Genomic DNA, 25,736 nt, shown 5'->3' with positions numbered 1-25,736 from the left:
AACAAGAAATGCAGCAGTGAGCGTTTACACTTTTGGATGACTGCACAAAGAGAATTAGATCAGATTTCACAAAAAGTCATTACACCCTATTGAGTTTCAAAGGCAAGAAAAGTCTTGTCAGAGAATTAGCTGTCTTATGAATATTTATGACTCACTGGTGATCAGAGAATATCTCAAAGCGCTTAGTGATTCAAGCATTATCATTTGCTGATAATAAGATGAAAACGAACTGCAATTTTGAATCCTTTCTGATATAATAATGGTTTAATGGGCACACAGACATAAACACATATTTATTCATTTGGAGGAATAAATAGAACATCTCCTTACCTCTTTGACCAAATGCCAGGTGAGTCCATGGTTGGTGGAAAACTCCAGTCGGACCTGTGTGTCGATGTGTGGCGAGGGCTCCCGACCACAGCCCATTACCAGAGAGAACTGTAAGCTGTAGGATGCTCCCACCTGCATGGACTGAGTCTCTACATAGCGGATACTTGAACCAGGACTGGGCTCACCGGAGAAACTGCACAGTGTTGGGAAAATTTATTGTGAGAAATAATTATGGTCAGATCTGAGTTTTTACATAGCACATATAATCTCTATAATTATGGAACCTGTTAGAGGGTTAGAGGGTGCCATATCACTGGGTTAAAGATACCATCACAACATTTTATAGCTATAAAGATTAACTGAGATGGAGTGCAGTTGAAATTGCCAGTAAAACTATGGACTTTCTGTGTAATATAAGCTTCAGTTTCATTGCGGATTTTCCTTTTAGATAATTATTAAGGAAATACATTACACAATATCATAATCACATTCTTAGAACTTGAAAATGACCAATATGACACAGCTAAAACATTTTGTTGATAAGGGAATTAGCAATAATGGGAACATGGGAGAATTTGAGTGAGTTTCACAAAGGCTGGATCAGGATATCTTCAAAATTGCAGTGGGATATTCCTGGTCTACAGGTTTAAGTATCTAAAAGAAGTTAAAAGAAAGAAAAGTAGACTCTGACTGAAAGGTGCTAGCAAAGTTTGTCATTTAAACAACACTTTCTTACCTGAGCGTCCAGTCATGCTGACAGTAGGGCTGGACATGGCCGAGGTAGAAGCCTAGACTCTGAGTGACATCCAGGACATTGCTGAAGTCCAGACTAATGGTGTTAAAGAGCACAGAGGTCATGCTGATCTCATCCACAGCCCACACATCATGACCACGGCCCGAGTGATACGGCTGCCACCAGCGGAACTGCACGCCAAATTTACGAGCCCCAGGAGGCAGCTCCACAGACACAATCCTGTAGCAGAAATAACTGAATTTGGGCACCTATAAGGCATTTTAGTTCATGCATATAACCTTTAAATATCTGTGAATATAATGATAGATAATGCCTACTCACTCATACCACCAAGAAAACTGTTTTTAGTATTACCATATTTTTAAATTAATAGAGAAAAAATTGTACCTGTGATAGAATATATTGCAAAATGGTAAAATATTGAGACAAAAGCACCATAATTCCAAATACAGCAGAAATTAGTGATTAAAAATGACAAAACTGAACGTGATTCTTATGTTAAAGCCACGTAATCACACTCTATTGTTTGTATGTATGTACTTTGTTCTGTTTATGAGAAACTTGACACACCAGATCATTAGCGCCACGAGTATAAAAAAGTACTGATCTATTATTTTATTTAATTATTGATTTGTCAATACTCTTAACCCTTAGTATGCCAACTATGTAACACACAAGGAGTGACAGACTATTCCATCATATCTTATATATGACGTGTTAGGGAATGCATTTAAAAGGCAAGGACTTACCTCGGCTCATGAAATCCTTGGTATGCATAATGCTGAAGTAATGTCCAAGTTATCCCATTGTCCGATGAGTAATGCAGCAGGACCCCCTCTCCGGGCTGGTCTGGGGCAGGACAGGAACTCAGAGTGCTCCGACTACCCAGGCGAAGAGTAAACTGTAGGTATCTGCCAAAATGTTCAAAGCATACACTAATTAAACAATTATCACCCTTGTCAAAACTGGATAACCTTCTGGATATTCAGGTGAACGGTCTGCCACCTGTTTGTCTCCATGGAGATAATTGGAGATTATTGTTTTACCTGGAATGTTCCACAGTATGGCATTAAAGTTGATCTATCTCGCATTTGTAGGCTCACCATAGATCTGACCTGTAACTTAGCACGCTCACATCACTGTTGTAGAGGTAAATAAGTTAAATGCTGTATTATGGAACATTCCAGGCAAAGCAGTTACATTTCACAGTGACAAGCAGGTGGCGGACCCTCACCTAAAGTACAAAAATGTAGGTTTTGTGCTCCCAAATACCTTTAAAAGGCAACTGATGATGAAACAAAGGGGATGATAAATATAGCTTGACCAGAGATGTATTTATAAAACAGCAGTGGCAGTGGGAAGGGTAGATAAACACACAGCCAAGCAGAGCGAAGGTGGGAGGTAGATGGCAGAATGATGAAGGAGATGATTAAACAAATGAGGACAAAATTAAAAGGAGGAGGCAGAGTGTGTGTAAAGGTTAGCAGGAAATATCAATGAATGAATGTACTAATGAATGTATGTATTAACCCTAAAGAAGAGATTGTTGTCAATTAAAAGGACTGTAAGCCACAAGACTGATATTGCAAGTTTCCCAAACAAACAATTAGAAAGTTCAAATTTGTGGATTAGAAGTTAGGATATTTCTTTCAAAAATAGTACTAAAGTAATCATACTACCTCATCACCAACCTCCAGTTCTCCTGTCCTTGGCAAAATTGTGTTTTCATTAACAGAGCAGTTTTTTTTCTAGACAGCTGTTTACTCTATTAACTACAAAACCAGCATTAAATATGGCTGTCAGGTGGCAGAACCAACACAAATAATCCATCTAACCCAGATGCCATATCGAACTTAATTGTCCCTTCTTTATCTTTCTCAAGCACATTTTAATTTCGCTCTGCTCTCATCTGCAGACTGCTTTATGATGACAATCCATTTTCAAATGTAGGAACAATGGAAATGAGGGTAAGTAATAAGGATAGCTGTAAAACATTTGTTGCATCAATCACCAGCAAAATAATCAGTCTAAGCTAGCGACTAAATTAAGAGTTAAAATCTGCTTGATATATTATACAATTTGTTCAATCCAGTTCTGGGTCCAATAAAAAAAAAATATATAAAAAATTAATTGTATAATACATCAAAAATATTGGTAATGGTTTTAATTTCATTATTATAAAAGTTAAATTTAAAAAAGTAGCAGTTTATTTTATCATGCATATAATAGTGTTTTCCAGGGTTTATCATATGTCAGTTCACCTTGCTTGGGAGCTGTCTAACGGTGCAGTGATTAAGTGCCTTCTGCTGTCCCGATTGAAGACCAGAGCTTTGCCGCTGGCGAGCACCCCACACCCGAAGCTGACCTCGGCCCCCCGCAGAGAGGAGAAGCTGTGGTAGGATGAGAGGCGCGGGCTGGAGAACCCCTCGGATAGAAACGCAGGAAAGGTCTGGGACGCCAACTCACAGGCCGGCCCACTGAAGCCTGGGTCGCACCTGGTCAACAGCATGGGCATGTTAATAGAGGAGAGAATATTGTGCAATACTGAGAATTACAACAGAAATGAAGGAGGAGAGATTATGAAATTCATTAATAAATCATAAGCATAATACAATGTGATTCATTTCCTATGGTAATTGGTGCCGCAGGGCATTAGTGGATAATGAGCAGACTCATTTTGAAGAGGAGACATTAGATTGATTTAGTTTAATAAAGAGGAACTGCTTACTTGCAGCCTGTGCGTGAACAATGTCCTCTCCCAGAGCAGAAGCGGAGACAAGCCGGGCCGATATAAACTGAAACACGCCATATTACATTATTACACAGTGCTTTTCAAACAATGTAACCTTTGTGCGCAGATCTTACCATTGTCTATGGCCCACATGTTGCCTGTTCCAGTGCCAGACTGCTTCCAGCGGAATCGTGTGGTCTCTGTGAGGGCAGCATTGGGCAGAGGAATGGATATTCTAGTCCATCTGAAGAGAAATAACAGCACAGTGGTGGCCACAGTAAATCCATTGTCGCATTTGTTTAGCTAGAGATTTGGAGAACGCGGCATACCCGCTATAGTTGTCAGAGGAGTAGATGGTGCTGTGTGGGAGGTGTGGTCCAGCGCACAGCTCTGGGAGACACTCTGTGTGGAGCAGAGACCAGGAGCGGCCCTGGTTACTGGAAAACTCCAGAGAGACACTGGCAATAACAGAAAAAATGGCAGTTGGATACACACAGTGCAGTGTCACATTATAATAGATAATGCATATGTAATATGCATTATCCATCATGTAATATTGACAGAAAATCATAGAATTAGCAGAGAAAAGGACACCTGTTGGCAGGCTGGAAGGAGCCACAGCCCAGGTTGATGGAGAACTGAGCGACATGTGTATGTGTGCCAGGCAGCACAGGCAGCAGCTGCATAAAGTCTACAGCCCAAACGTGACGTTTGGCCCCTCCATGAGACCTCTGCTCCAGGCACAGTTGTGTAACAGGGGTCTGTAACTCTGTGGGCAGCCCAACTGAAACCACAGCAGGAGTCTGCAACATTAGAGATGGTGAATGTTCATTATAACAGTAAGCATGGGCAGAAAACACCTCAATTCAACTAAGAAACCCATCAAGGTAATTAGAATTTATGCACTGCATCTATTCAAACCTATTCATTTACCCTGTATGAGGAGTATGGGAGAGTGTCGAGTACCACTCGCTCCCGTTTGCCTTCAGAACGTCCAAACAAGATCACATCATGCTCATGGGACTCTCCTGGATGGCAATCACCTCCACCTATAAGATATATTAAACACTATAATACATCAAAACCTAAATACTAAAATAGCTCAAGATTTGAGTGTTTCCTGTATTTGTCATTATAACATAACAGATTACAGTGAGCACTTACCCATAGTAAAATGGAAGCGTAGGTTTCCATAGGACGTTGTGTCAATATAGGGTGTGCAAACTCTCCTCCGGCCCTCTGCCTCAAATACCAAAGCCAAGCCTGATTCAATTTCTCCACAGTCTGTTCCATAAACTGCTCCTTCAATGTCCCAACTACAAAAAAGTACGTCAATGTAAAGCCAGGTTAAAAAACACAACATGTAATCCTATACCTTTGGTCCAAGTCTGTGCAAATACAAATCTAACATATTTATTATTACTTTAAGTCATAGCAATAAAAACTAGAATAGTACTAATACCTCAGAAATTACCTGGTAGAGGCCCATGCACACGGGACACACAGACATATTTCTGCACAGTGGAGAGCGACTACTGATTAGCTCTGACAGAAGTTAACTCAGTGTGTCAGCCCTCTCCTGCGTTCATCCTCCCCTCCATCTTTCTCTACTATTTCCTCTCCCTATTATTATTATTTTCTATTTTTGTGACTTAGCCAAAGCCACCACTGACTAGAATAATTAACACCTGTGCTCCATTTTCACTAGAATAACTCTTTTCAATCAGCATTATAAAGTTTTTGGGCATGCCTGCTCATTCAGAGATGGACAAAAGTACCCTCTGCGTAGTTCTTTATACCCAAAACATTTACTTCAATGGTGGACTCTCAAAATCTTCTTCCCAGTAGCTTCTCCCCTCCTCTCGGTGCAAGTCAATGTCTCTGGTGGAAGCAAAGCTGTGGCCCACTCCCTCAGCACCATGGAAGTATAGAGCATTGCCCTCTGATTGGCATGCATGCTGGACATAAAATTGTAAAATTATAACCAGAGATTAAGTTAATTGTTACAATACGCAAACTTTTAAAACTGACATCTTAGGGTGACCACCTCAAATTGTAGAAAACAGTGTTGAATGACATGGGACATGGAGGAACAGACTCAAGAAATTTGCAGTACTTATTAATTGTAACTCACAGAGAGGCAAACATATTACAATCCTTAATGCCAGTACACCCTAAAAAAAGTCTTGAGAAATATATATATATATATATATATATATATATATATATATATATATATATATATATATATATATATATATATATATATATATATATATATATATATAATCATGTATGTCTTTTTATAATTCATGTGGCATCAGTGAAAAAAGTAGAACAGGGCCTAAATGGCTATGCTAGACAGCCAAAAGAGGGACATGTGGTCACCCTACATCTAGAGTCCATAGAATGTATCTGCACCTTTATAGTTGATCCCGGAAAGAAGAGCCAGTTGGCAGTGTCTGGGGGGTCCAGGTTGTCCTCCATAAGAGGGGTTTTGTGAGCAGAATTAACCAACAGCACATTGTCCAAACCCCAACAGGACTCGTAACCTTCTGGACCCTGTGATGCATCTTGTGACCAGCGGAGACGTACCCCATCGGCCCGGGACTGAGGAGGGAGGGGGAGCAGGTGCACCACAGTGCTGCTGTTGGTTGGAGCTCTGCAAATATATACAAACTTATGTTATGAGCTGTTGCTTTTGTTTGTTTTTTTGCTATTCTCTTTTGTGTACCCCTTGTTCTACCAAATGCACCTATACCCCCATACAGATTTCTTTTTTCTTAACTTATAAATATAAATTTGAGGCTCTACTTTCCTGCTATGGCCAGTAAAATTAATACACATATTCTTTTTGTACATTTGATGGTAAGATGGTGAGGTTGAGTCAAATGAATGTAGTTTTTACTCTGCTTGGTTAAAGTGGGTAAAGTAAAGACAGATGGATAGTGACTGACCTGATCTTCTCCAGTGTGATCCACTCATCATCAGAGCTGTTGCCAATTGCACTTAGGCTGTATGACACAGTGATGCTTGGGTCTGCATAACTAAACCGGCAAGAGCCTGAACCTGTAAACAAAGAAAACGTTTTAGCAAAATGTCATCAGTTTTAAAAGGCTGAATCACATTCGCAATAACAACATACAGTATTTTAGGTCTACATTTTGTTGAAATGCATGTTTGCTGTATGCTGCAGATCCAGACTTGGTCAAAGGTTGCTAATGGAGGAAGCCACAAACCACTGTGTTGCTACCTTTCACCTTTTCTTCTCCTCTTCTCTCTCACCTCTCATGTTTTGAATCCTCTCTCCATTGTGCTGAGTGTCTAATGCAACTCCACTGAACAAAACTGTGCATTAACCTGCCAGTGTTCCTGTGCACCTCTATACAGCCCTGCTAAATCCTCTAAACTGCCGCACAAACTCATTTCAATGTAAACTGCTCCACAGCCAGACAGACAAAAATTCAAAGTGCTTGGGGTTACAGGCAATGTTGCTACAGCACATCTTCTATCTATTCCACTTCCTACCAGCCATGCTTCCAGACAGATTGGTAGACGCATGTAATGGGCATGAAAAATACAACACATTTAAAACTCTGCAGGAGCCTTTAGGGTGTCTTTCAAGAACGTAGTAAAATATTCATTATTTAGATAGGAGAGGCTGGGCGTTCAGAGAGAGAGAGAGAGAGGACAGTGCTGTGTAAGATGGTACGCTTACTGACAAGTTGTTAGACAAATGATATAGTTCCTGCTGATGACAAGGGGGGTTTTGTATTCTCGCAGATGACATTGCAAGACATTTAATATAGGTATAAAAGGCACACTATGTTTCCATATGCGAGCTTGCGGTTCAGGTGTAACACAGTACTCACCAAGAGCAAACTGCAGGATTGAGGCTGTGCTTGTGTTCAGAGGCACTGTGGACTGAGAGAGGACAGAGGCACAGTAAGAAAAACTTGCAAACAAACAAAGCAGCAATGCAAACACGTACATAGAACATGCACCCATACAATGAGCACATCATCTTCATAATTAATTGGTAAAATAAGAAATGATGTTAACATTTCAATGAATATTCTGAAAATGTCATTATTTGTATATTGAAGAAGTAAAATTTCAGTTTCTGTAAATGAGCGCAATAAATTACTAGTGGTGGAAATTAACTGTATAGCTGTCTTAGTAGCGGTAGATGTGGTGGTACTTGCAGTAGAACAACTTCTACCACCTTCCTCATATACTTTCTACATATGAAAGAGCAACATAAGACAAAAGTACCACTACCTACTACTGCTACTACAACCACCAACTATTACTACTAAAACCACTAACTACTACTGCTATCACCAACCACCACGTACTGCCACTTATTACCACTACTACCTACTACTACCACTACTACCACAACTTACTACCGCTACTATCACTACCACTACCAGTACAGTACTACTTTTATATACTTAGTAAGCTGTAATGGAATTAACTGAATAGATACAGTAACTGCTTCTCACCACCATACAACTTACTTATTCAATTGAATTTTCTTTTGTATTCACTATTAAGTGTGAAAGCTTTTGTGTTTTGGGATGTGAGTGTTTGTTGTACTCGACAGAAGAAGTGCCAGGAAGCAGCATCAAACATTTGGACCAGTGTCAGGCAAAGCAAATGCTTATCAGACAAGTAAATAGAATCATGCCACTAAACATGTCTCTGTAATTGGCTGCATTTCAACTCCATCAGCCAAGTCAGTGCTTTGAAAGTGAGACAGAGAATGAATAAAAGGGTTGATTGGAATAATTGACATATAAAAACATTTGTAGCCGATTAAAATAGCATTGTTGCAAAATAGTGTGTTTAAGTGTGTAGGAGGGTATTTATCACATTGTGGGGACTAAAATTTGTATACAGACTCAACCTGCTTCCACTAATAAAAAATAAATAAAAATTTAATAATAATAATAATAACAACACAGTATTATTATATTATTATTATTATTATTATTATTATTATTATTACACTACACTAACATTAAGCATTAGTGTTATATAGAACTTTTCCAGAATCCAGAAAGTCGCTGGACAATTCCGTACATCGTTCGCTCCACTTGGCGATGGTAAGCTACTTTTGTAGCCACGTCTGCCACTGGCCCCTCCGACCACCACTAACACTAACACTCACCACATTCATACAAGACAATTTGCCTGACAGTCATAGTTATGCCCGATGTGCCCATAGACCTGGCATTTACTCAATCAGTGCACTGCTGTAAGTATCTCTTCATGAATGCACATTTTGTGTAGTAAGCACATTACACATCTGCAGCTCTGTTATACAGTATGTTACTCATATGATTTCTAGATGCAAAATAATAATTCCATAAATAACAATAGTACTGAAGGCTCAGCTGTATAGATGTGGTGTGGGAAAAGGACAAATCTGTGGAGAAACAAATAGCCCCATTTGTACAAACAGGGTGTCAAATACAAAAGTCTCATTATGCATTTAATATGTAAATAAAATAAATATACTAATTTGCTATTAGTTATAGTTATTATAAAAAGTGGTGTTGTATTGATGTCCTCCCCAAGTCTGCTTGCTTACCCATAAAAGTTACCGCACGCTACTGGCAGGAGTATATTTGGGATGGCAGAAATTATATGGTTTATTATCTTATAATTTTTTTTTTTTTCAATTTGTAAAAATTGGCATAAAACGTTGAGCACTTTTAGGAATGTAAAACCAAGCAAAAAAGCAAAACACAGACAGCTATAATATAAAGCTATACCCGTAACTGAAATGCCTGAACAGCATTAAGGCAATAGTGTATTATTGCTGTGTGGTTGTGGCCGCTAAGTGCCTGGTTTGGGTACAGGGTCAATGGTCTGTGAAATACACAGTGGTTTCTATGTGGTTAAACATGGCAGTTACCAGCTCTCGCTCTCCAAAGGGCTCACAGAAAGTGACAGCCCGTCCATGCATCAGCGCGCCACACTGCTCCCCTACGTCACAGTTGGTGCATTCCGACCTGACGCAGAGAAATGTTGTAGTTAGAAGAATTTGAACTAATAATCAAGTGTTAAAACCCCAAAGCCCAGCGTTTACCAAATACTGGGGTCCAGCTGTGTGTGGGACAGGTTGGAGTCAAAGTCATCTCGCAGTACAGCATGTTTACCGTGGAGCTCAACTGCACACAGACACAGCAGAAGTCATCAACAAGAAAAACAGCTCTGCTCAATACAAAAATAGTAGCATAGTGAACCTTTTCTGTTTTGTTTTTTTTCTTTTTTGGGAGGCCAAAGCATATTGGTTACGTGAGGGACAAACACAATTATATTTTACATGGAAGAAGTTTACGATTTGGGAAAAATATCTCATTGCAATTTCTTTTATATGCACTGTATTTGCAATTGGATTTTATGTTTTATATGGCAAGACAAGGCAAGTTTATTTGTATAGCACAATTTCTTGCAGCTGTACTATATGCCAACATTTATGATTTAATAGACTTTAATTTTTGTCCTGTTTAAGGAGGCAGCCTGGCTAAAAAAAACAAATAGAAAAGGATTATAAAACAGATACTCAGCATACCCTTGCATCCCAAATCAAGCCCAGTGAAGGGACAAATTTTGCCTGCGGCCCCCACTTTGTGCATCCCAAGAATGCAATGATGGAAGCAGTAGGCTATGGGCTGTACTTTTACATATAAATAATCAACAAATTATAAAACAGATATTATTTACATCTTGTTAAGGCCCATGATCTCACTATACTCCACCCAAAATCTGCATATTAACAACCTAAATTTTACCTGTCCCTTATCACCATAGACTGTTTATATAAATGGACATAGCTAACCTGCCAGCTGCCCCATTCTGAATAGAAAGTGAGCATGGGTGCGCTATTGGCTCCATCAACTCTGGCTCCAATTAACTTTCTACTGAAAAACTGTTGCTCCTCTCTCTCTGCTGCTACAAGGTTCATCATTTTCATCTTAAAAAGTTCATATTAACCTGCTCTACATGATGCCGGTATTTTAATTTCGCTATTTTGTCTGTAAATCAAGATATGAACATTAATAACAGACACATCACTGCTTGGTCCCTGCTAAATCAGTGGAGCAGGCGAGAAGGGGCATTAACTTCAACAGCCTCGCTCTGGATTGGGTCTTTGGTTGCAATGACACTCGGGATCGGAAGTCCAAATTTGGACCTCGGCTCCAAATCCAGCCTATAACTGCTAGCCTCGATGAGCTTCATTTGACTGGAGCCAAAGGAGATGGGTGACGTCACACTCACTTCTTTAGATGGAGTTAATATGATTAACTGGATATCTTATGGTATATGATTGCTGTGGTGTGGTCCTTGCCAGTGAAACAGTCTGTACTTATCACGTTATGAGCACTTCTGAAATCATCAATGCAGACAAACTATGACGTCAATTGTACTGAAAACTCACCGAGACTTGGCCTCAATGGAGACTCTGTAGGAGCTGAAAGACAAAAAATATACAATATCATGACTTGTATGACTTGCATGAATGAATATACAGTTTTAAAATAATGATGTATGTGTAAAAAGTAGACTGTAGAGTTCAAGTACATCACAGTCATAATTGCTGATGATGTTAATTCTCTGTAAAAAATGAAAGGCCAGGTGGCAAAGATTAAGAGTTCCCTGCCAATTAACCGTCTTTTTCCCTGCGGCTTCTGTGGGCAGAGTGTGTGGCCATTGTCAAACTCTCTCAGGCTGCTCTTCCTATGGGATCCAGGCACAGAAACAGGACCTAATGAATGCAATGCTAAATCTGTATCTCCCTACCAGCACTAGCAGGTACACAGACACAATGCCACCTAAAATGTTCCCTTCCTCTCTGTCCTGATTTGATGAAAGTTTCAGTGGGTTGCATATCCAGGTTTTACAGTATTTCATCATCAGTTCATATTGAGCAGAGGAGAGGTTTTTGACCTGAGTGAATATTTGCCTCTTTAATCCCTCAGCACCCTCAAAGTCTGTTAGAGAGTTTGTTTGAAAATGTCTAAAAAAAGATAAAGAAAATCTGTATTATACATCAAGATGTGTGTGACAATAGATATGAATAGGCGAAAGGTAAACAAGATATATTATGCTTTTTTCTACGTTATGTTTTACATGTTGTTCATTGATGACTTAAGAATAAAACCAGGTACATTGATAGTATGTGTATTTGACCTGCATCTACATTTTTCAGTAATCTCAGTTAAGTACAGAGCTATGGGCGGGGACATGTGCAGACTGAAATTTTCAAAGCACTTACACATTAATGCAGGATTGCTCAAAAGATGTAAGAATCACTCAAAATATAATAAAGTAAGCTTATGATGAGGGAAAACAGTTGCAACATGGAGAAATATCAATTGCTTTCCTGAAATTTTAGACAATATGGCATTAATATGGCATTAGACTACCTTGCATTTATTTATTAACGTGTCCTTTTATTTCTCAAAAATACATAGAAACATGCATTCTTACAATAAGCAAGGTAGCCTCCCCACAGACGTGACCTGTAACTTTCTCTGGTAGCCTCACTTGCTTGTCTACATGGAGATAGACAAGTTAAATGCCATACTGTGGACCATTCCAGGCAAACAATAACATCTCCATGGAGACAGCAGCTGGCAGATGATCCACCAGAAAAGTTACATAGTGCCCTGTTATATTTTTGGCCAGCTATCACTATATAAATGAATGATTGTGGGATTAATTTAATGGGAGCATTCTACAGTAACCCATTAACATACTTCCTTGCTTTTACCATCTATTGTTTTCACTACTCAGAAATCCAAAAATTGGTTCCAGGCTCTGTAAGTGACTATAAACTTGAGGTGCTGACGGCTAGAGTGAAAGTATTAGAGTCGTATCTGGTTGTGCAGTGGCGGTGATGTTGCAGTGCTGCTTTGGTGGGCCTTTGTCGCCCTAAATCACGGCTTTAGTTTTGAATTGATGAAGAAGCCCATTAAATGTAGATCAAAGGGTCCTCCTCTTCCTCACTGCACATTCCCCTGCCTCCTAATCCCCCAAAGTCCACTGATTCAAAACATGTTTAGAAGAGCAATCCATCCCAGCGTGCGACTCCTTTGTGTTTTGAATTGCTAAACATTTGTATAAAATTAAAATAGCGTATATAGTTTCGTATTTGGAACTGTGTGTATCCTTAAAGGGGACATATTGGTATTTAGAATTAAAATACATACATAGAATTTTTTTTTTTTTTTTTTGACAGTAGACTGCAATATTGGTCTATATATAGGGACCAATAACGGAAACAGGTCCAATTACTTCCTGTTCAAAACTGCAGAACTGATAAGCCCCGCCTCCTCATAATAGCATTTCAATGTAACAAGCAGCAAGCAGTCATTTATTAGTTTTTACTGGTGAAAAATGGCTACACATTTTACAACTCTACACGTTTGACTGAATTTCTTGAATAATTGCTAGTACAGAGCAGTGGGTAAAGATAGGAAGTAGGTGAAAACAGAGATTTTCAGAACACTTAAGGCTCGAATGCAGAATAAAACAGGAACACTCAAACATATATGAATCAAACTACAACTAGTATTTTAGGAGTATGAGTTAATGATGAGGGAATACCAATATAAGATGTTTAAAAAAGTACATTTTCATTATGTCCCAGTTTAAACCCCATGTCGTAACACTGTATTTCTGTAATCCACTCGGTTAGACTGACATAAAATAAATGCATAGTTGATATTCAACACTTTCTGACGCATCTCTCTCTTACTTTTAGGTCTGGCCATTTGGCTTGAGCGGAAGATTTTTGTGGTGGATAATCCCTTCAAGCTTCCCAAAAAGGACCTAATTTACACTTTTCTTTCTCCATGCTTGGTCACATCTTTCGCTTGGTGCCTGTGTGCAAACCCCTGCAGTGCATCGGGAGCAGACATTGGGGCTCATTCCACTTGGATTAATCCCCTCTCACTTGCTTAAAGACTTCAATTACGGCCTCCTCTATTAGCGGCTCATCTCGGCTAATGCCTGTATCTCGCTGGGGCCAGGGTTTAGACAACTCCGCTGCTCCACATGTACATGCACAAAGCAAGGAAATAGATAGGGTCCGTTCTAAATCGGAATCAGAAGTGGATTGGAGCAAGTCAGGAGTGATAGAAGGAGGTCAAAGGAGCATAAGCTTTGACAGGAATCTCAGAGTAAGAAGTCCAGGCCAAATAATGTCCATTTTTGTATCATTCTGTGCTCAAATTCCTTACCAAACTTCAGCTAATCTTTTAATATATTTTACTCCAGTCTCTTTCCCGTCAACTCACACCGGTTCTTAATAATGTAAACCATGTCTAGCCTCTCCCTGTTTAAAGTGTGTTAGCGATTAGAGACTCCCATGGTGGTTTCCTGTTATATTGACTACAAAGTGAAGTTTGTTGGCAGCTTCACTGGTGCAACTATGTTCCAACAACAACAAAGAATATGGCTCAATGTTTTTTTGAGTTTGCACAATATGTAACTTTTCTGGAATGTTGCAAAGCAGGACATTATCGATCTTGCATTGTTCAGATGTTTTTATTGCTCGGAAATACCTTGAAAAACATGTATTCTTACTGTGAATGGGCATGCCTCTCCATCTGTAACTTCTAACTTGTCACTTAATACCATCCTGTGCAATAATCTGGGCAAAGCACTAAAACACCCATGGAGCCCAGGTTGCAGACGCTCCAGAAAAGTTACACCGCGCACCTTTAAAGGGGGAAAGAGGGATCCTAGGTTCAGGTCCAACTTTGTGAGTTAGAGGAACATTTGTACTTCCTATCAAATTTTGCACTGGTATATCCATAATGAGAAATGGAACCCAATCCACCCATCCCAGCAGTACACAGTAAAGCCACTGTAGTGATGAGGAGGTGGGACAGTGATGCGATCAGGTGTCCCTTGGAGAGCAGTGGCCTCTCTGAGTTATATGTGACTTTAATAATCCATCTGAGGTGCAGGGTGCTGGGACGGTCCATAAACACTTGATTTATACCCACAGTGGAAATGAGAGGAGCACGTCTGAAGGTGCTGTCTGCTGGCCCTGCTGTCACAGAGGGGCTGATGGACGAGCTCAAGCTTTACCCCTCTGCCTCTGCACCTGGAACACCCCTCCTCTCATCTGCTCTCACCGGGGCATTATCGGCCTCTTTATGGCAGTGTGTGGGGAAAATGGACTTCTGTCAACCAGGGCACAAGTTTATGTACCTATTAAGAAGATTACATTTAAAGGTTACTGCTTTTAAAGGTGGTCTTGCTTATCTACATGCTTATATTATTGCTTTTCCTGAAATACACTAAAGCTGGGTGCCTGACTTTTCTTTTGGTAAATTACTATATTTTGTGTGTCCCTTCAGAGGATAGTGTAACAGCAGCACTTTGTGACAAAATGAGACCGCTGTGTACTGTCTCGTCAACCTGGAAGTAAGCGCAGAAAGCAGCACTCCGATTGGCTACACTTGCACGGTCCACACCAGTTTCACTATGAGCAGGGTCACCTCCCCACAGATCTGACCTGACCTGCTGCTTGTCTCCATAAATATAGAAGAAGTTTAAAGCTATACTGTGGAACTTTCCAGGTAAGGTAGTAACATCTTCATGAAGACAAGCAGGTGGCGAATGCTCCAGCAGAAAAGGTACATAGTGCACCCTTAAAGAAGTCTTAGATAAATCCTAATATAATGCACAGAAGTGGATCTTAAAACACACAGCACACTTAGTCATGGTATTCACAACTTTTTGCAAAAACAATGAGTAAAACACCTGTTTGCAGAAAGAAGCTATCTGGACTTAAACCCATATATCTCCCCTACTTTGAATAAATACTTACTTTTTCTAACTTACTGGAGAATCTTAACACTTGACCTCTTTAGATATGTCTTTTATTTGAACAATCCTTCCCGGTTAATCCCGAACATTCTCACTTCCATCCTCACCTCTCATATCAGCACTAATCATGATCCTGCTTCAAACACTCCAACTTCTCTATTTCTTTAAAGCCAAACTCAAAAGTGTGTGAACTCTAGAAGTGCCCTCCAGATGTAGATATGTTTTAATACTACTTTGAACACTGATGGTAAGGGGCTTAACACAACTCTGGTTTTAGATCTACCAGTGCCCTTTAAACTACTGTCAGAACAAATAACCTCAAGGGTTACCGGTATATTAGGTTCTGCTTAGTATACGCCCAATATAATAACCTATGCGGTGTACGTGATGTTTTAAATAAAAAAAATAAATAAAAAATAGAGAGGTACTGCTTGAATTAGTGTTTATAATAGTTTTAGTATCAATTAGTACCTGGTTATTGGGCATTGTGATAAGATGAAACACAATCCTTCACCTCAACTTGACAAAAAATTATTAAGAGAAACTTGTATTATAAAATCCTATTTGTGAAAACTAACCCTCATCGTTCAACATTATACACCTTTTTTCTTACCATGTTATACTTCAGAGCACATCACAAACTACACTCTTCTTATCCTCCAACAAGAGTGTCCTTCAGGGCCTTGTAAAGTCTAAACCTGCTCTGGGGGTACTAGCGAAGTAGTGAGTTATTGTCCCGCTGCAGGGCCCTGGCTCTAAATGACAACAGGACGCTTGCTGGCTGCAGATATGTGGTCTACAGGGGAACACTGGGGCACTGTGTCAAAGCAGAGGGAGAGCTCTCGGGAAGGAGAGAAAGAGGAGATATAATTCCTCTGTCTCATCCACTTTACGCAACATGTTTTCCAAGTGGCATCGGGCCATTCAAACTCTCCATTTGCCTGGAAAAGTGCTTAAGATTAGCAGCATTTAGCGTGAGTAGCGAAGGTGCACTTACGATAAAAATGCCTCAAAAAGTGTCATTTTAAAAACATTTCCAAGGTGTTTATTCTTTCTCTTCTTGAAGTGACAGTACAAGCCCGAAGAAGCAAAAGTATAATTTTCAATATTAAAGTTTATTTATAAGGAGGCGTATTTCTCTGTAAACATGCAATTATATACCCTAGTGGCGCTGAGCTGTCTGTCAATAGCTCTTAGGGTTGTCACAGAAAGTGGATGTAAGAAGTGTTGCCTACAAAGCACAAATCTTCAAGAGAGGAAGAGAAGGAGGGAAAAAAAGAGAGGAGTTTAGCATAAGCTGAAATTAAGCTGGCAATATGGGACATCCAAATATCTAGGGCTGTGGAACATTATAAGGCAGAGAGAGCAAACGATGCAAAAATGTCCATGTCATGAAGAATTATGAACTCAAATGTACTGTGGTGTATGTTATTCTAATGACCCGCGCAAGTAAAAAATAAATAAATAAAAAATAGGATGATGTCTGCAAACAAAGTGATACATGTGACTGGATATGCAGTGTCCCATACAGTGACTCACCTCCCTGTTCACAGAGCTGCTGCGCCAGAGCGTCCTTGAAAATGATCTGCCCTCGGTGAGTAGCCGTAGCTCTGGAAAGAAATAAGTATTTCATTAGTAAAAATATACCACAACATCCGCTGTACATGTGTCAGCCATTTCAGTTAGAAGGCCATTTCAATATATTTGTCATCTAAAATGCAGAAATGACCTGTATTAAGTCATCAAATATGCCGCTACGTGCCTACAAGTATGATCGAATTACAAATATTACACATAACATAAATAGTAAAATTCAACACAAAATTGCAGAAATGTATCCTTTAATTGGCCTTTTTTTATTTTTAATTTAATTTTTATCATAATAATACACTCAATATTAAAATTTTGTATACATCCAGAACATTCAGTTGCAATTTTATCAACTTTTCAATTTACCTCCCATCTTTTCCCCTCAAAAATAATATTTGATGTATGAACTGCCAAAGGTTTAATTACACCAAACTGTACAAGGTTATCCCTTCGTCATGTTTTCCAAAAGAGTTGATCATAGACTGTATATATAAATGGACATAGCATGATCCTGATGTATTATTTCACTATTTTGTCCATCAATGAAGATATAAACATTAATAACAGACAAATTAGGTGCTCCGGGTTGGCTCTTTGGTTGCTATGATACTCGTAGTCGGAATACAAATGTGGAACTTTGCTCCAAATTTGCTCGTATAACTGCTAGCCTCGATGAGCTTCATTTTACTGGAGCCGAAGTCACACTCCACCTCTTTGTAAAGTCTATGGAGTTGATCAAGTTAGTCCAAAGATTTATTATTTTCTGTCACCATAATGTCATGTTAATTTTATACTCTGCCCAGTTGCTATGACGAACGGAAAGAGTCGAAACTGCTAGGACAAGGAGTTTGTAAAATGCAAAGGTCTGTGCTGAGCTCTGATAATCTACTAAATGTCTGTTTCCACTCTTCACCCCTGATCTGAGCAAACAGAATACTTACAAAAAGAAAAAAGTTAAGTTGTGGCATTTTTTTCGGTCCCTTATTTTGATCCAAACACATCACGTCACTTTTGCCCACAGACAGAGACCTCTAAAGCATGCAAAGGCGTTTACACATTCATCTCAACGTATGAATAATGAATAGCCTCTCATTCATTTGTAAAGAAGTCCTGTGGCTGTGCAGAAAACACACTAAATTACACTCATATTTCAGAAATGGGCGAAAACTAATTTGAGTTTGGTATTTATGAATAAAAGATGGTCCATAACCAAACAGCGGGTGGCAATGTAGGAACAAGGGCCTTAAATATTTACTAAACAAAACCTCTGAGCTTCACATTAAGTTCAAAGCAAATCTGCAACAGAAAAGTCTAGACCAAGAGTGCGGGGTTTAGGAATAGAGTTCAAGCTCAGATAGATTTTGATAAGATTTTTTACACTTTTGTCAGAATTTTTTGATATTTTAGGTATTTTAGAGACTTCACCTTGTTTAAGGAATGAAAGGAAGCTGCATCTGCCATTGTGCCCTTTTGTAAAACACTTCAAACATCTTTCCTGGTGTGTTTGAAGGAGTGTTGGAGGTCAAAGAGTCCAAGATTAAGAGCAGAGTATGGAGTGAGTGAGTGAATAAGGACTACAGTCTAGTGCATGACCTGTTCAATCCCAAGAAAAAAAAGATTAAATAATGATAATATACAAATTTGATCGCAACGGTTTACTCAATATATTGCTAGAATATTCCAATGCCTTAAATATTTAGTAAAGTATGGTAAAGTATGAAGCTAACAACATTATAATATGGTTTAAAACTCACAAGACTCAATTTTGTGTAATATAAGACCTTTAAAAGTATTTATGAGCAATGTACATTTAAAGGGGCATAATGTACCCTACTAGAATGTGTGAAATTTCCATATGAATGACTATTGTTTCCCTGAGTACAGATAAGGGTGACTGAACAACATGTGCCTTTAAATCATTATCCAGGAAAAAGTGTATTTAGTGAGAGCGGCTTGATCACCGCAGCGCAACACAAATTTGAACCCTGTCTTTACACTTGAATGACCTCATCACATAAATGCGCTATATACACAACATAACACATTTTAATTGTTCATTTAACTTTCTGTGACAATAACAAAAATGCAATTAGATGCGTATATGCTTCAGTATTTTTTCTCTGCACAGATTGAAATCAAGGGTCATTTATCTTCTAAGAACACGTCACATCTTCTGTTTTTTCATTAGTCTAGACGAGGGCAAAGGAGTGAGAAAAAACACAGGACCTAAGAGGAGCAATGCGAGAGAAATTAATACATATTGTGGGGGAAGGGGAACAGACTGGGGTAGGCTTTTTGGTCAGTCGGGGATTTGATGGCCTTGTCTTTCAGAGCCCATGTAGTTTATTTGATTCAGAGCGGAGATCCAGTCATACATTCATATAGGGCTTTAACATACACGCACATAGACAGGATGTCACTCAGAGCGCTCCCAAAAGGCGGCAGAGTGGGTAATTACCAAGCATGTCTTCTATGTTAGATTACATGTTGCTGTCGGCCATAAGTATCCCCCATAGGAACAAGGCTGACAGCTCTGGATATTTAAATGTATAAAAATTCCAGCATCATTTGTACTCCAGTTAAATTATACTGTTTAGATACTATTGGTATTTTCTGATACTTTTGTGTGTATTGAACACACATACCCATATATTTGAACAAATACACTGAAATTATACATAGGTTTTGCCTGGCCCAGAATGATATCTCCCTGTATGTCAGACTAATCACTACTCACTCGACTGGGCCTCTAACCAGATTCAGACAGTTCCATGCAATCATGTGATAAATGTGAAATAAAGGAGCTCATTGGTCACCCATCGATTTAAACAAAATATAATTCAGCGCTTCTCTCACTGATGCATTTATATTTGCTTTGATATAGACAAACTATGTGTGTGCCTGAATGGCTTATCCACCTGTCAATCATATCCATCTGACCTCAGATTCAGTTTCATCTGTGACCAGACTCGTTACATCTTCAGAGCGTATTGAAGACGTGTGTATTCTGGATCCAAGGCAATATACATTTACTTTATATTTACTAAGATATACCCACTATAAACATCAAATATATTCAAGTTTGTGGCAAAGAGTATTAACAGACTTAAAAGGCCTGTATTACAATATTTTCTGATCTATGTTATAGTGTGCTCCACAAAAACATACCTGGAGATTTGTTGTTGAATTCACACTTGTTTAACACACAAACCCTGTGTATTTAGGCTGAGTTCTTTTTTCAAATGAAAATATTCGGTTCCACCTTGTGATGTCATGTGTTAATAAAAGAAGTGCTCCACTGTGTTTTTAAACTCCATATGCCTTCATTACAATCATTTGGATGATTTCAGCCCTGAAATTGCTAATATCTACTGAACTGAAACTTGAAAACTACCAAATGACATCACACAGTGGAAAAGAGCATTTTGAGCTTTGGAGATGCAAGCAGACTTATAATAAAGGATTACTCTTGTGTGAATGAAACAAAACACAACTTCAAGTATGTTTTTGTGAGGTAACAACATTCTAACATGGCTTAATTCATTTTGTATAATATAGGACCTTTAATGCTGTTGTAGACTTGCATTAGCCCCCGCTCTGCTCTCTTTTTTCCATCAAATTAATTAGTCTAAATGTCTCTCAGAAAACATGCAAATTTAATGATGCTCCACAGAGGAGGGATTTGGGAATTGTTTGGCAAATTACCTGCTTGTTAACATCGGGTCACACAGACTTATGGCTCAAAACACAGCCTGCTGATCAACTGTGAGTAATATGCAGTAAGGAGGAAAGCAATTGACCTTGACTACAATTAGAAATAGATTAGGGAAGCAAATACAAATAGTGTTTTGTGCTTGAAAAACAATTATTAGGTTTTTAAACAGGAGAAAATTAATGATCCCTTTTTATGTAAGAAAGAAAAATTGTCTTGCCGAGATAGAGATATGCTGTAGCCTTCCCTACATCTAATTATAAAGCATTTTATTCTCTGCAAACCATTAAGTACGGCTAGTGCGCAGTTAGCATGCCATTTGAGCAAGCATGTGATGCTAAAACTCCACTCTGGCATCTGAAAGTTATGGAAAGCGCTTATAAACTCACTGTGGTGAATATTTAGGATGCTAGACATGTGTTAGGGAGTAAGGAATATGTTTGGACCTCTTAAAATGAACTAGCTCTGTTTTTATTGTATTTTATTTTTTTTGTAAATCAGGTACAGTGTAACATGGTTATGCTGGGACAGGACAGACAATATTTACTTTTAAAAAATGGTTTCAACAAATTATAGGCTTTATCGATCTTGTCCGAAAAGGGCATATTTGCAGGAACAGGCAATTGAGGACCCATCATAGGATCTGGACTACATCATTTAGGAGCACCCAACCCCCCAGTCCCATGAGCATTTTGATGAATTTATATTATTTTCTTTCTTCTATCTCCACGCTCTATTTCACTGAGAATGGGCAAGCAGGTCCCAGTACAGCGGGTGGCTCTGGCCTCACCAAATCATTCTGGTTTTGATGTGGGCATTTTAAAACGGTATTGATCCCAGGCCAGTGCACATGTGTAATATACATATGTTTGTGACTATGTAATTGCTAAGGTCAAAAATGTCCCTCAGGAAAGGCCACAATCGACCAAAATTATGAATGCAGGGAGCTTTAAGGCTTAGAGCAACAGGAGAAATGCCCCACCTGTCAAAGCTAAGAGTGCAGCCAGAGCATTTTTATTTTATTTTTGTAAACATCACAAAATTGTTGATCACTTGATAAGATTTAAATTATTTTCCATGTACCACCTTTAATGGACTGAAAACAAAATAGAACAAGACTGGAAACAAATAAGATTTAGAGCTAAAGCAGGTCTGAATTTACACCCAAACAAAATGGTTTAGAACTGAATTAGGACCGCTCCAGGAAGGAGCAGGTCTAATCTATAGCTAGCCATACCAGAGTAAATCCAACAGTTTGAGAAACATTTGCATATTTTATACAATCAAAAAGCTACCATGTAAACAATGCATATAGTTTTATATTGGATATTGAGTATTTATATATCTTGGCACCTTCAAATAAAGAACAAACTCCCCAAGAGAGAGTGATAATTTTATCATTGGACACTGCACCAAACAAAAAGGTAAAATGTAAGATGAGAGAGAATATTAAAAAAATATTTATTTAAGCTGAAAGGGTGCAGTTAGAGGACGACTGCTATCTAAATAGCAGTGAGACTTTAAATATTGACAAATCATGCATTTATATATTTTAAAATGGAAGAATAAAAGGTCACATGTAGATCTGTTGAAGATTTAAGAGTGGCCATGAATCAAGTGAATTTATAAAATATATACATTTTACAACCATACCATGTCAGATTTGCAGCTTTGTCCATTTCTTGTTAGGAAAAAGTTGCTTAAATTTATGTTCAATGTCATGATTCAGGTGTCTGTCCCATATATCTGTATGTAATACCAAATGCCATTACCTTTGGCCAATCAATCACATTTTGAGCCCCGATGTACACAGCAAATATGTCATACAAGCACAGAGCAGTGTGGAGCTGTGAGGGTGAGGGGAGCTCATTAACCACTGATCTGATGGTGAAATATACTCAGAGATTGACAGAAATAATAGGAAATCAATGGCTGTGACTATGGCCAGAAGAAATGAACTACTGGCTAAATAGGTCACAGCCTGATTGATGCATCCCCTATGACCTTTGACTCCTGTTGAACATAAGGAGCTGTCTATCATTCAGAAAAATGTATGGGCATAAATTCAAACATGTTAATGCTATGTTTGCATATGTTATGAACTCTTATGAAATGAACTATGCCGGACTCATGAAATAACACAGGCCATTATATTACAATTATGTTACAATAGCAATTCACTCTAAACATCTGGTATGCAAAACAGACAGGGGCGGCACTACCATTAGGCAAGAGTAGGCAGACTCCTAGGGCCCTCTACCTTGGAGGGGTACACCATCAGAATAGTATGTGATTGTCAAATTTTATCTGTCAAAGCATTTCCTCCTTTTAAGCTAAAATGGGCTAGTCTAAGAGTGTGCACTGAGTAGGAGGAGCTCTGCTGTTGCTGCGGTAGTTTCAGTATATATTTACAAAATGGACAGGCATCGAACTATTGAACGATTCCAATTGGACTTTTTCTTGGTCTTTGCAGGGTGAGGATGTCTGTGTGGTGGGGGAGGCAAAAGCATCACTCCAGACTGTACTTCTTCTAGCTTTATTTTCACTTAAGACACAGCTGCTGATCAAAAAAACTCTGTTCACAGAATCAATGTTCTGTCCATTTTTAAATAAACATGAGTAAATGAGCAGTGAATGCACTGAATATTAATTATGTGGATTAATTAATTTAAAAAAAAGTTTGTACATATTAATTGTCCGTAAAACTGAAAGCAGGGAGATGACAAGCTGCCGAACCTTACACACAGAAGAGTAGTCCCACTGAAAAAATAAGTTTAGATTCAAACCATCATTTAAGCCACTTAATATAATTAATTTCTGGGTCCGGCTGTGTTCTATTTTTATTTAATCTGCCCTACCCTGAACTTTGAGCACAGATTTGAGCTCATTCATTTGGATCTGACTCTCTTTCTTTCCCTCTCTTTCTCTGTGCATCTTTATGTGCAGCGGCAGCTCTGTGAGCAGCGTGGAGCAGATACGCACACACACGCTCTCTTCTCAGACTTCTGTTTCTTCAGCGCAAGTGAAACTGAACGGAAGCAAACGCAAAAGCACATTTAAAACATTTAGCACAATTTCAGACAGTTGTCACCTATATAGACATATAAACTATCCATGTGCATCTGTAACAAGGTGTGATGTACTCAGAATTTCCTCCCACAGTAAAGGATGAAAACAGCAGAATGAAAACCTACTAGTTATTGACTGAGTTTATTTCATAGGAGGGTCCTCATATCCTCATTTCTGTGAGTAGAACTGTTACTGTAAGCTGTAATAAACAAAAGCAAGAATGTAACTGTGTCCTAAATTGAAGTTTCCAGTCCACCCCAAATAAAATAAATGGAGATGTTTGTGTCTGAAGAACAATTGCAAAAAACAGACGTTAATAAAAAAGGGCCCAAACTCTAATTCTCCTAGGGCCTCCAGATTGCTAACACTGCCACTGATCCTGGGCAGGACATATGTCACTGCCACCAGTGCCCAGCTGGCCATTGCTAGCTCACTTCTCCTCAAATACTTCCAAGTCCCGGCCCTCCTCATCGGCTCCAGGTACCACAGACATGGATCAACAGCACTGTCAACAGGTGTTTCTCGCAATGGCCACATGTCGCAGAGCAGCCTCTCATGCATAGTTCCGAGGAATAAATTTGATGTCCTGGACTGCAAGGAGTTTCCACCTTTCTCTGTGGGTTCTCCCCAGCTTGTGGCATTGCTGGGGTCGGCGCAGTACGAGCTGCCACCTTCAGTCCACTCTCAGACCCGAGTAATGGCTGTTGCTGAGCCTGCATGCTTGATGTGAGCAGAGCGATGCTCCCGCTCCTCCACAGCGCTGTGGAGATCAGCTGTGGTGCCCTTGCCCTCACCATCCAGGCCAGGCCCATGTGTGTGGGTCCGCGGCTCCTCCATTGTCCGGTATGTGAGAGTATACAAAGGCCACACGTCGTGTCGCCCAGGTGCTCTGGTAAAGGACATCACAAACATCCTGCCCATCAGTTTCAACAGTAGCAGTTCACTTCGGTGCAAATGACCTGAGACTGCTGCAATCAGAGGCACTCAAGGACAAGTTTTTATTATTCATCAACACAATCCACAGTTCAAACAAACTGTGGCATAGTTTCTAGACCACAACCTCAACTCCATTTTGGAGACATTTACAGCTGCTTGAGACTCCTTTACACATAGCTCAAATCCCACTGTACTGCTCACAGTATCCGCTACAAAGACAATTTCCTCATTTTTTTCAAGAGACCTGATCTTTTACACCCCAACTCATCTGGACTCTCTCACACAACATCAAACTCACCCTGGAATGAAGGTACAATCGTCACACCATACACTCCACAACCACTACTGCAACAGATCAAATCTATCATGTCCAATTTTTCACATTCCAGACAGCGGCCTATGCATAAAGCCTCCTACAATTCTACAATTAACACCAATAATCTCAGATCTCTCCCTAGAGCCCACCATATCCTGTTAATAATCAGCCCCAATCCTCTATAAACATAGTCCTTTTAAATATTTGATCCTTACTGAACAAATCTTTTTCTATAAATGGCCTGATGCTAGATCACAAACTTGACTTTATTTTTAACTGAAACATGGCTGAGTGGAGACACATTAGTTGTTCTCACTGAGGCCTCCCCCCTAATTTTAATTCTGCATTTTCCACAAGGAGTGGTAAAAGGGGAGATGGCACTGCTTCTACATGTACAAACACTCTTGCCACCAAAACTCACCAACTCACAACAGGGGAC

At 39.2% G+C, this 25,736-nt stretch overlaps 2 protein-coding genes across 4 annotated transcripts in view; one reads left to right on the top strand and one right to left on the bottom strand.

Annotated features, from left to right (window-relative positions):
• Positions 1–25,736, top strand: part of cd82b (CD82 molecule b) — a 236,234-nt gene that overhangs the window by 24,206 nt on the left and 186,292 nt on the right. The gene's annotated exons all lie outside the window — the stretch shown is intronic.
• The window catches only part of reln (reelin), an 89,916-nt gene that overhangs the window by 20,564 nt on the left and 43,616 nt on the right, over positions 1–25,736 (bottom strand). For both annotated transcript variants that reach the window (XM_033967428.2, XM_055222709.1), the window contains exons 4-21: positions 17,214–17,284; positions 11,269–11,301; positions 9,916–9,997; positions 9,742–9,838; positions 7,688–7,739; positions 6,773–6,884; positions 6,237–6,477; positions 5,628–5,773; positions 4,980–5,131; positions 4,749–4,864; positions 4,410–4,618; positions 4,145–4,273; positions 3,950–4,059; positions 3,813–3,879; positions 3,346–3,579; positions 1,834–1,995; positions 1,067–1,303; positions 331–523 (exon numbers count right to left, since the gene is read on the bottom strand). In XM_033967428.2, the coding sequence (XP_033823319.1) occupies positions 331–523; positions 1,067–1,303; positions 1,834–1,995; positions 3,346–3,579; positions 3,813–3,879; positions 3,950–4,059; positions 4,145–4,273; positions 4,410–4,618; positions 4,749–4,864; positions 4,980–5,131; positions 5,628–5,773; positions 6,237–6,477; positions 6,773–6,884; positions 7,688–7,739; positions 9,742–9,838; positions 9,916–9,997; positions 11,269–11,301; positions 17,214–17,284 (2,443 nt within the window). The remainder of the gene's footprint in view (positions 1–330; positions 524–1,066; positions 1,304–1,833; positions 1,996–3,345; positions 3,580–3,812; positions 3,880–3,949; positions 4,060–4,144; positions 4,274–4,409; positions 4,619–4,748; positions 4,865–4,979; positions 5,132–5,627; positions 5,774–6,236; positions 6,478–6,772; positions 6,885–7,687; positions 7,740–9,741; positions 9,839–9,915; positions 9,998–11,268; positions 11,302–17,213; positions 17,285–25,736) is intronic.

Source organism: Periophthalmus magnuspinnatus, chromosome 6, assembly GCF_009829125.3.
Source record: "Periophthalmus magnuspinnatus isolate fPerMag1 chromosome 6, fPerMag1.2.pri, whole genome shotgun sequence".
NCBI lineage: Eukaryota > Metazoa > Chordata > Actinopteri > Gobiiformes > Gobiidae > Periophthalmus > Periophthalmus magnuspinnatus.
This window is presented reverse-complemented; position numbering and strand designations above follow the sequence as displayed.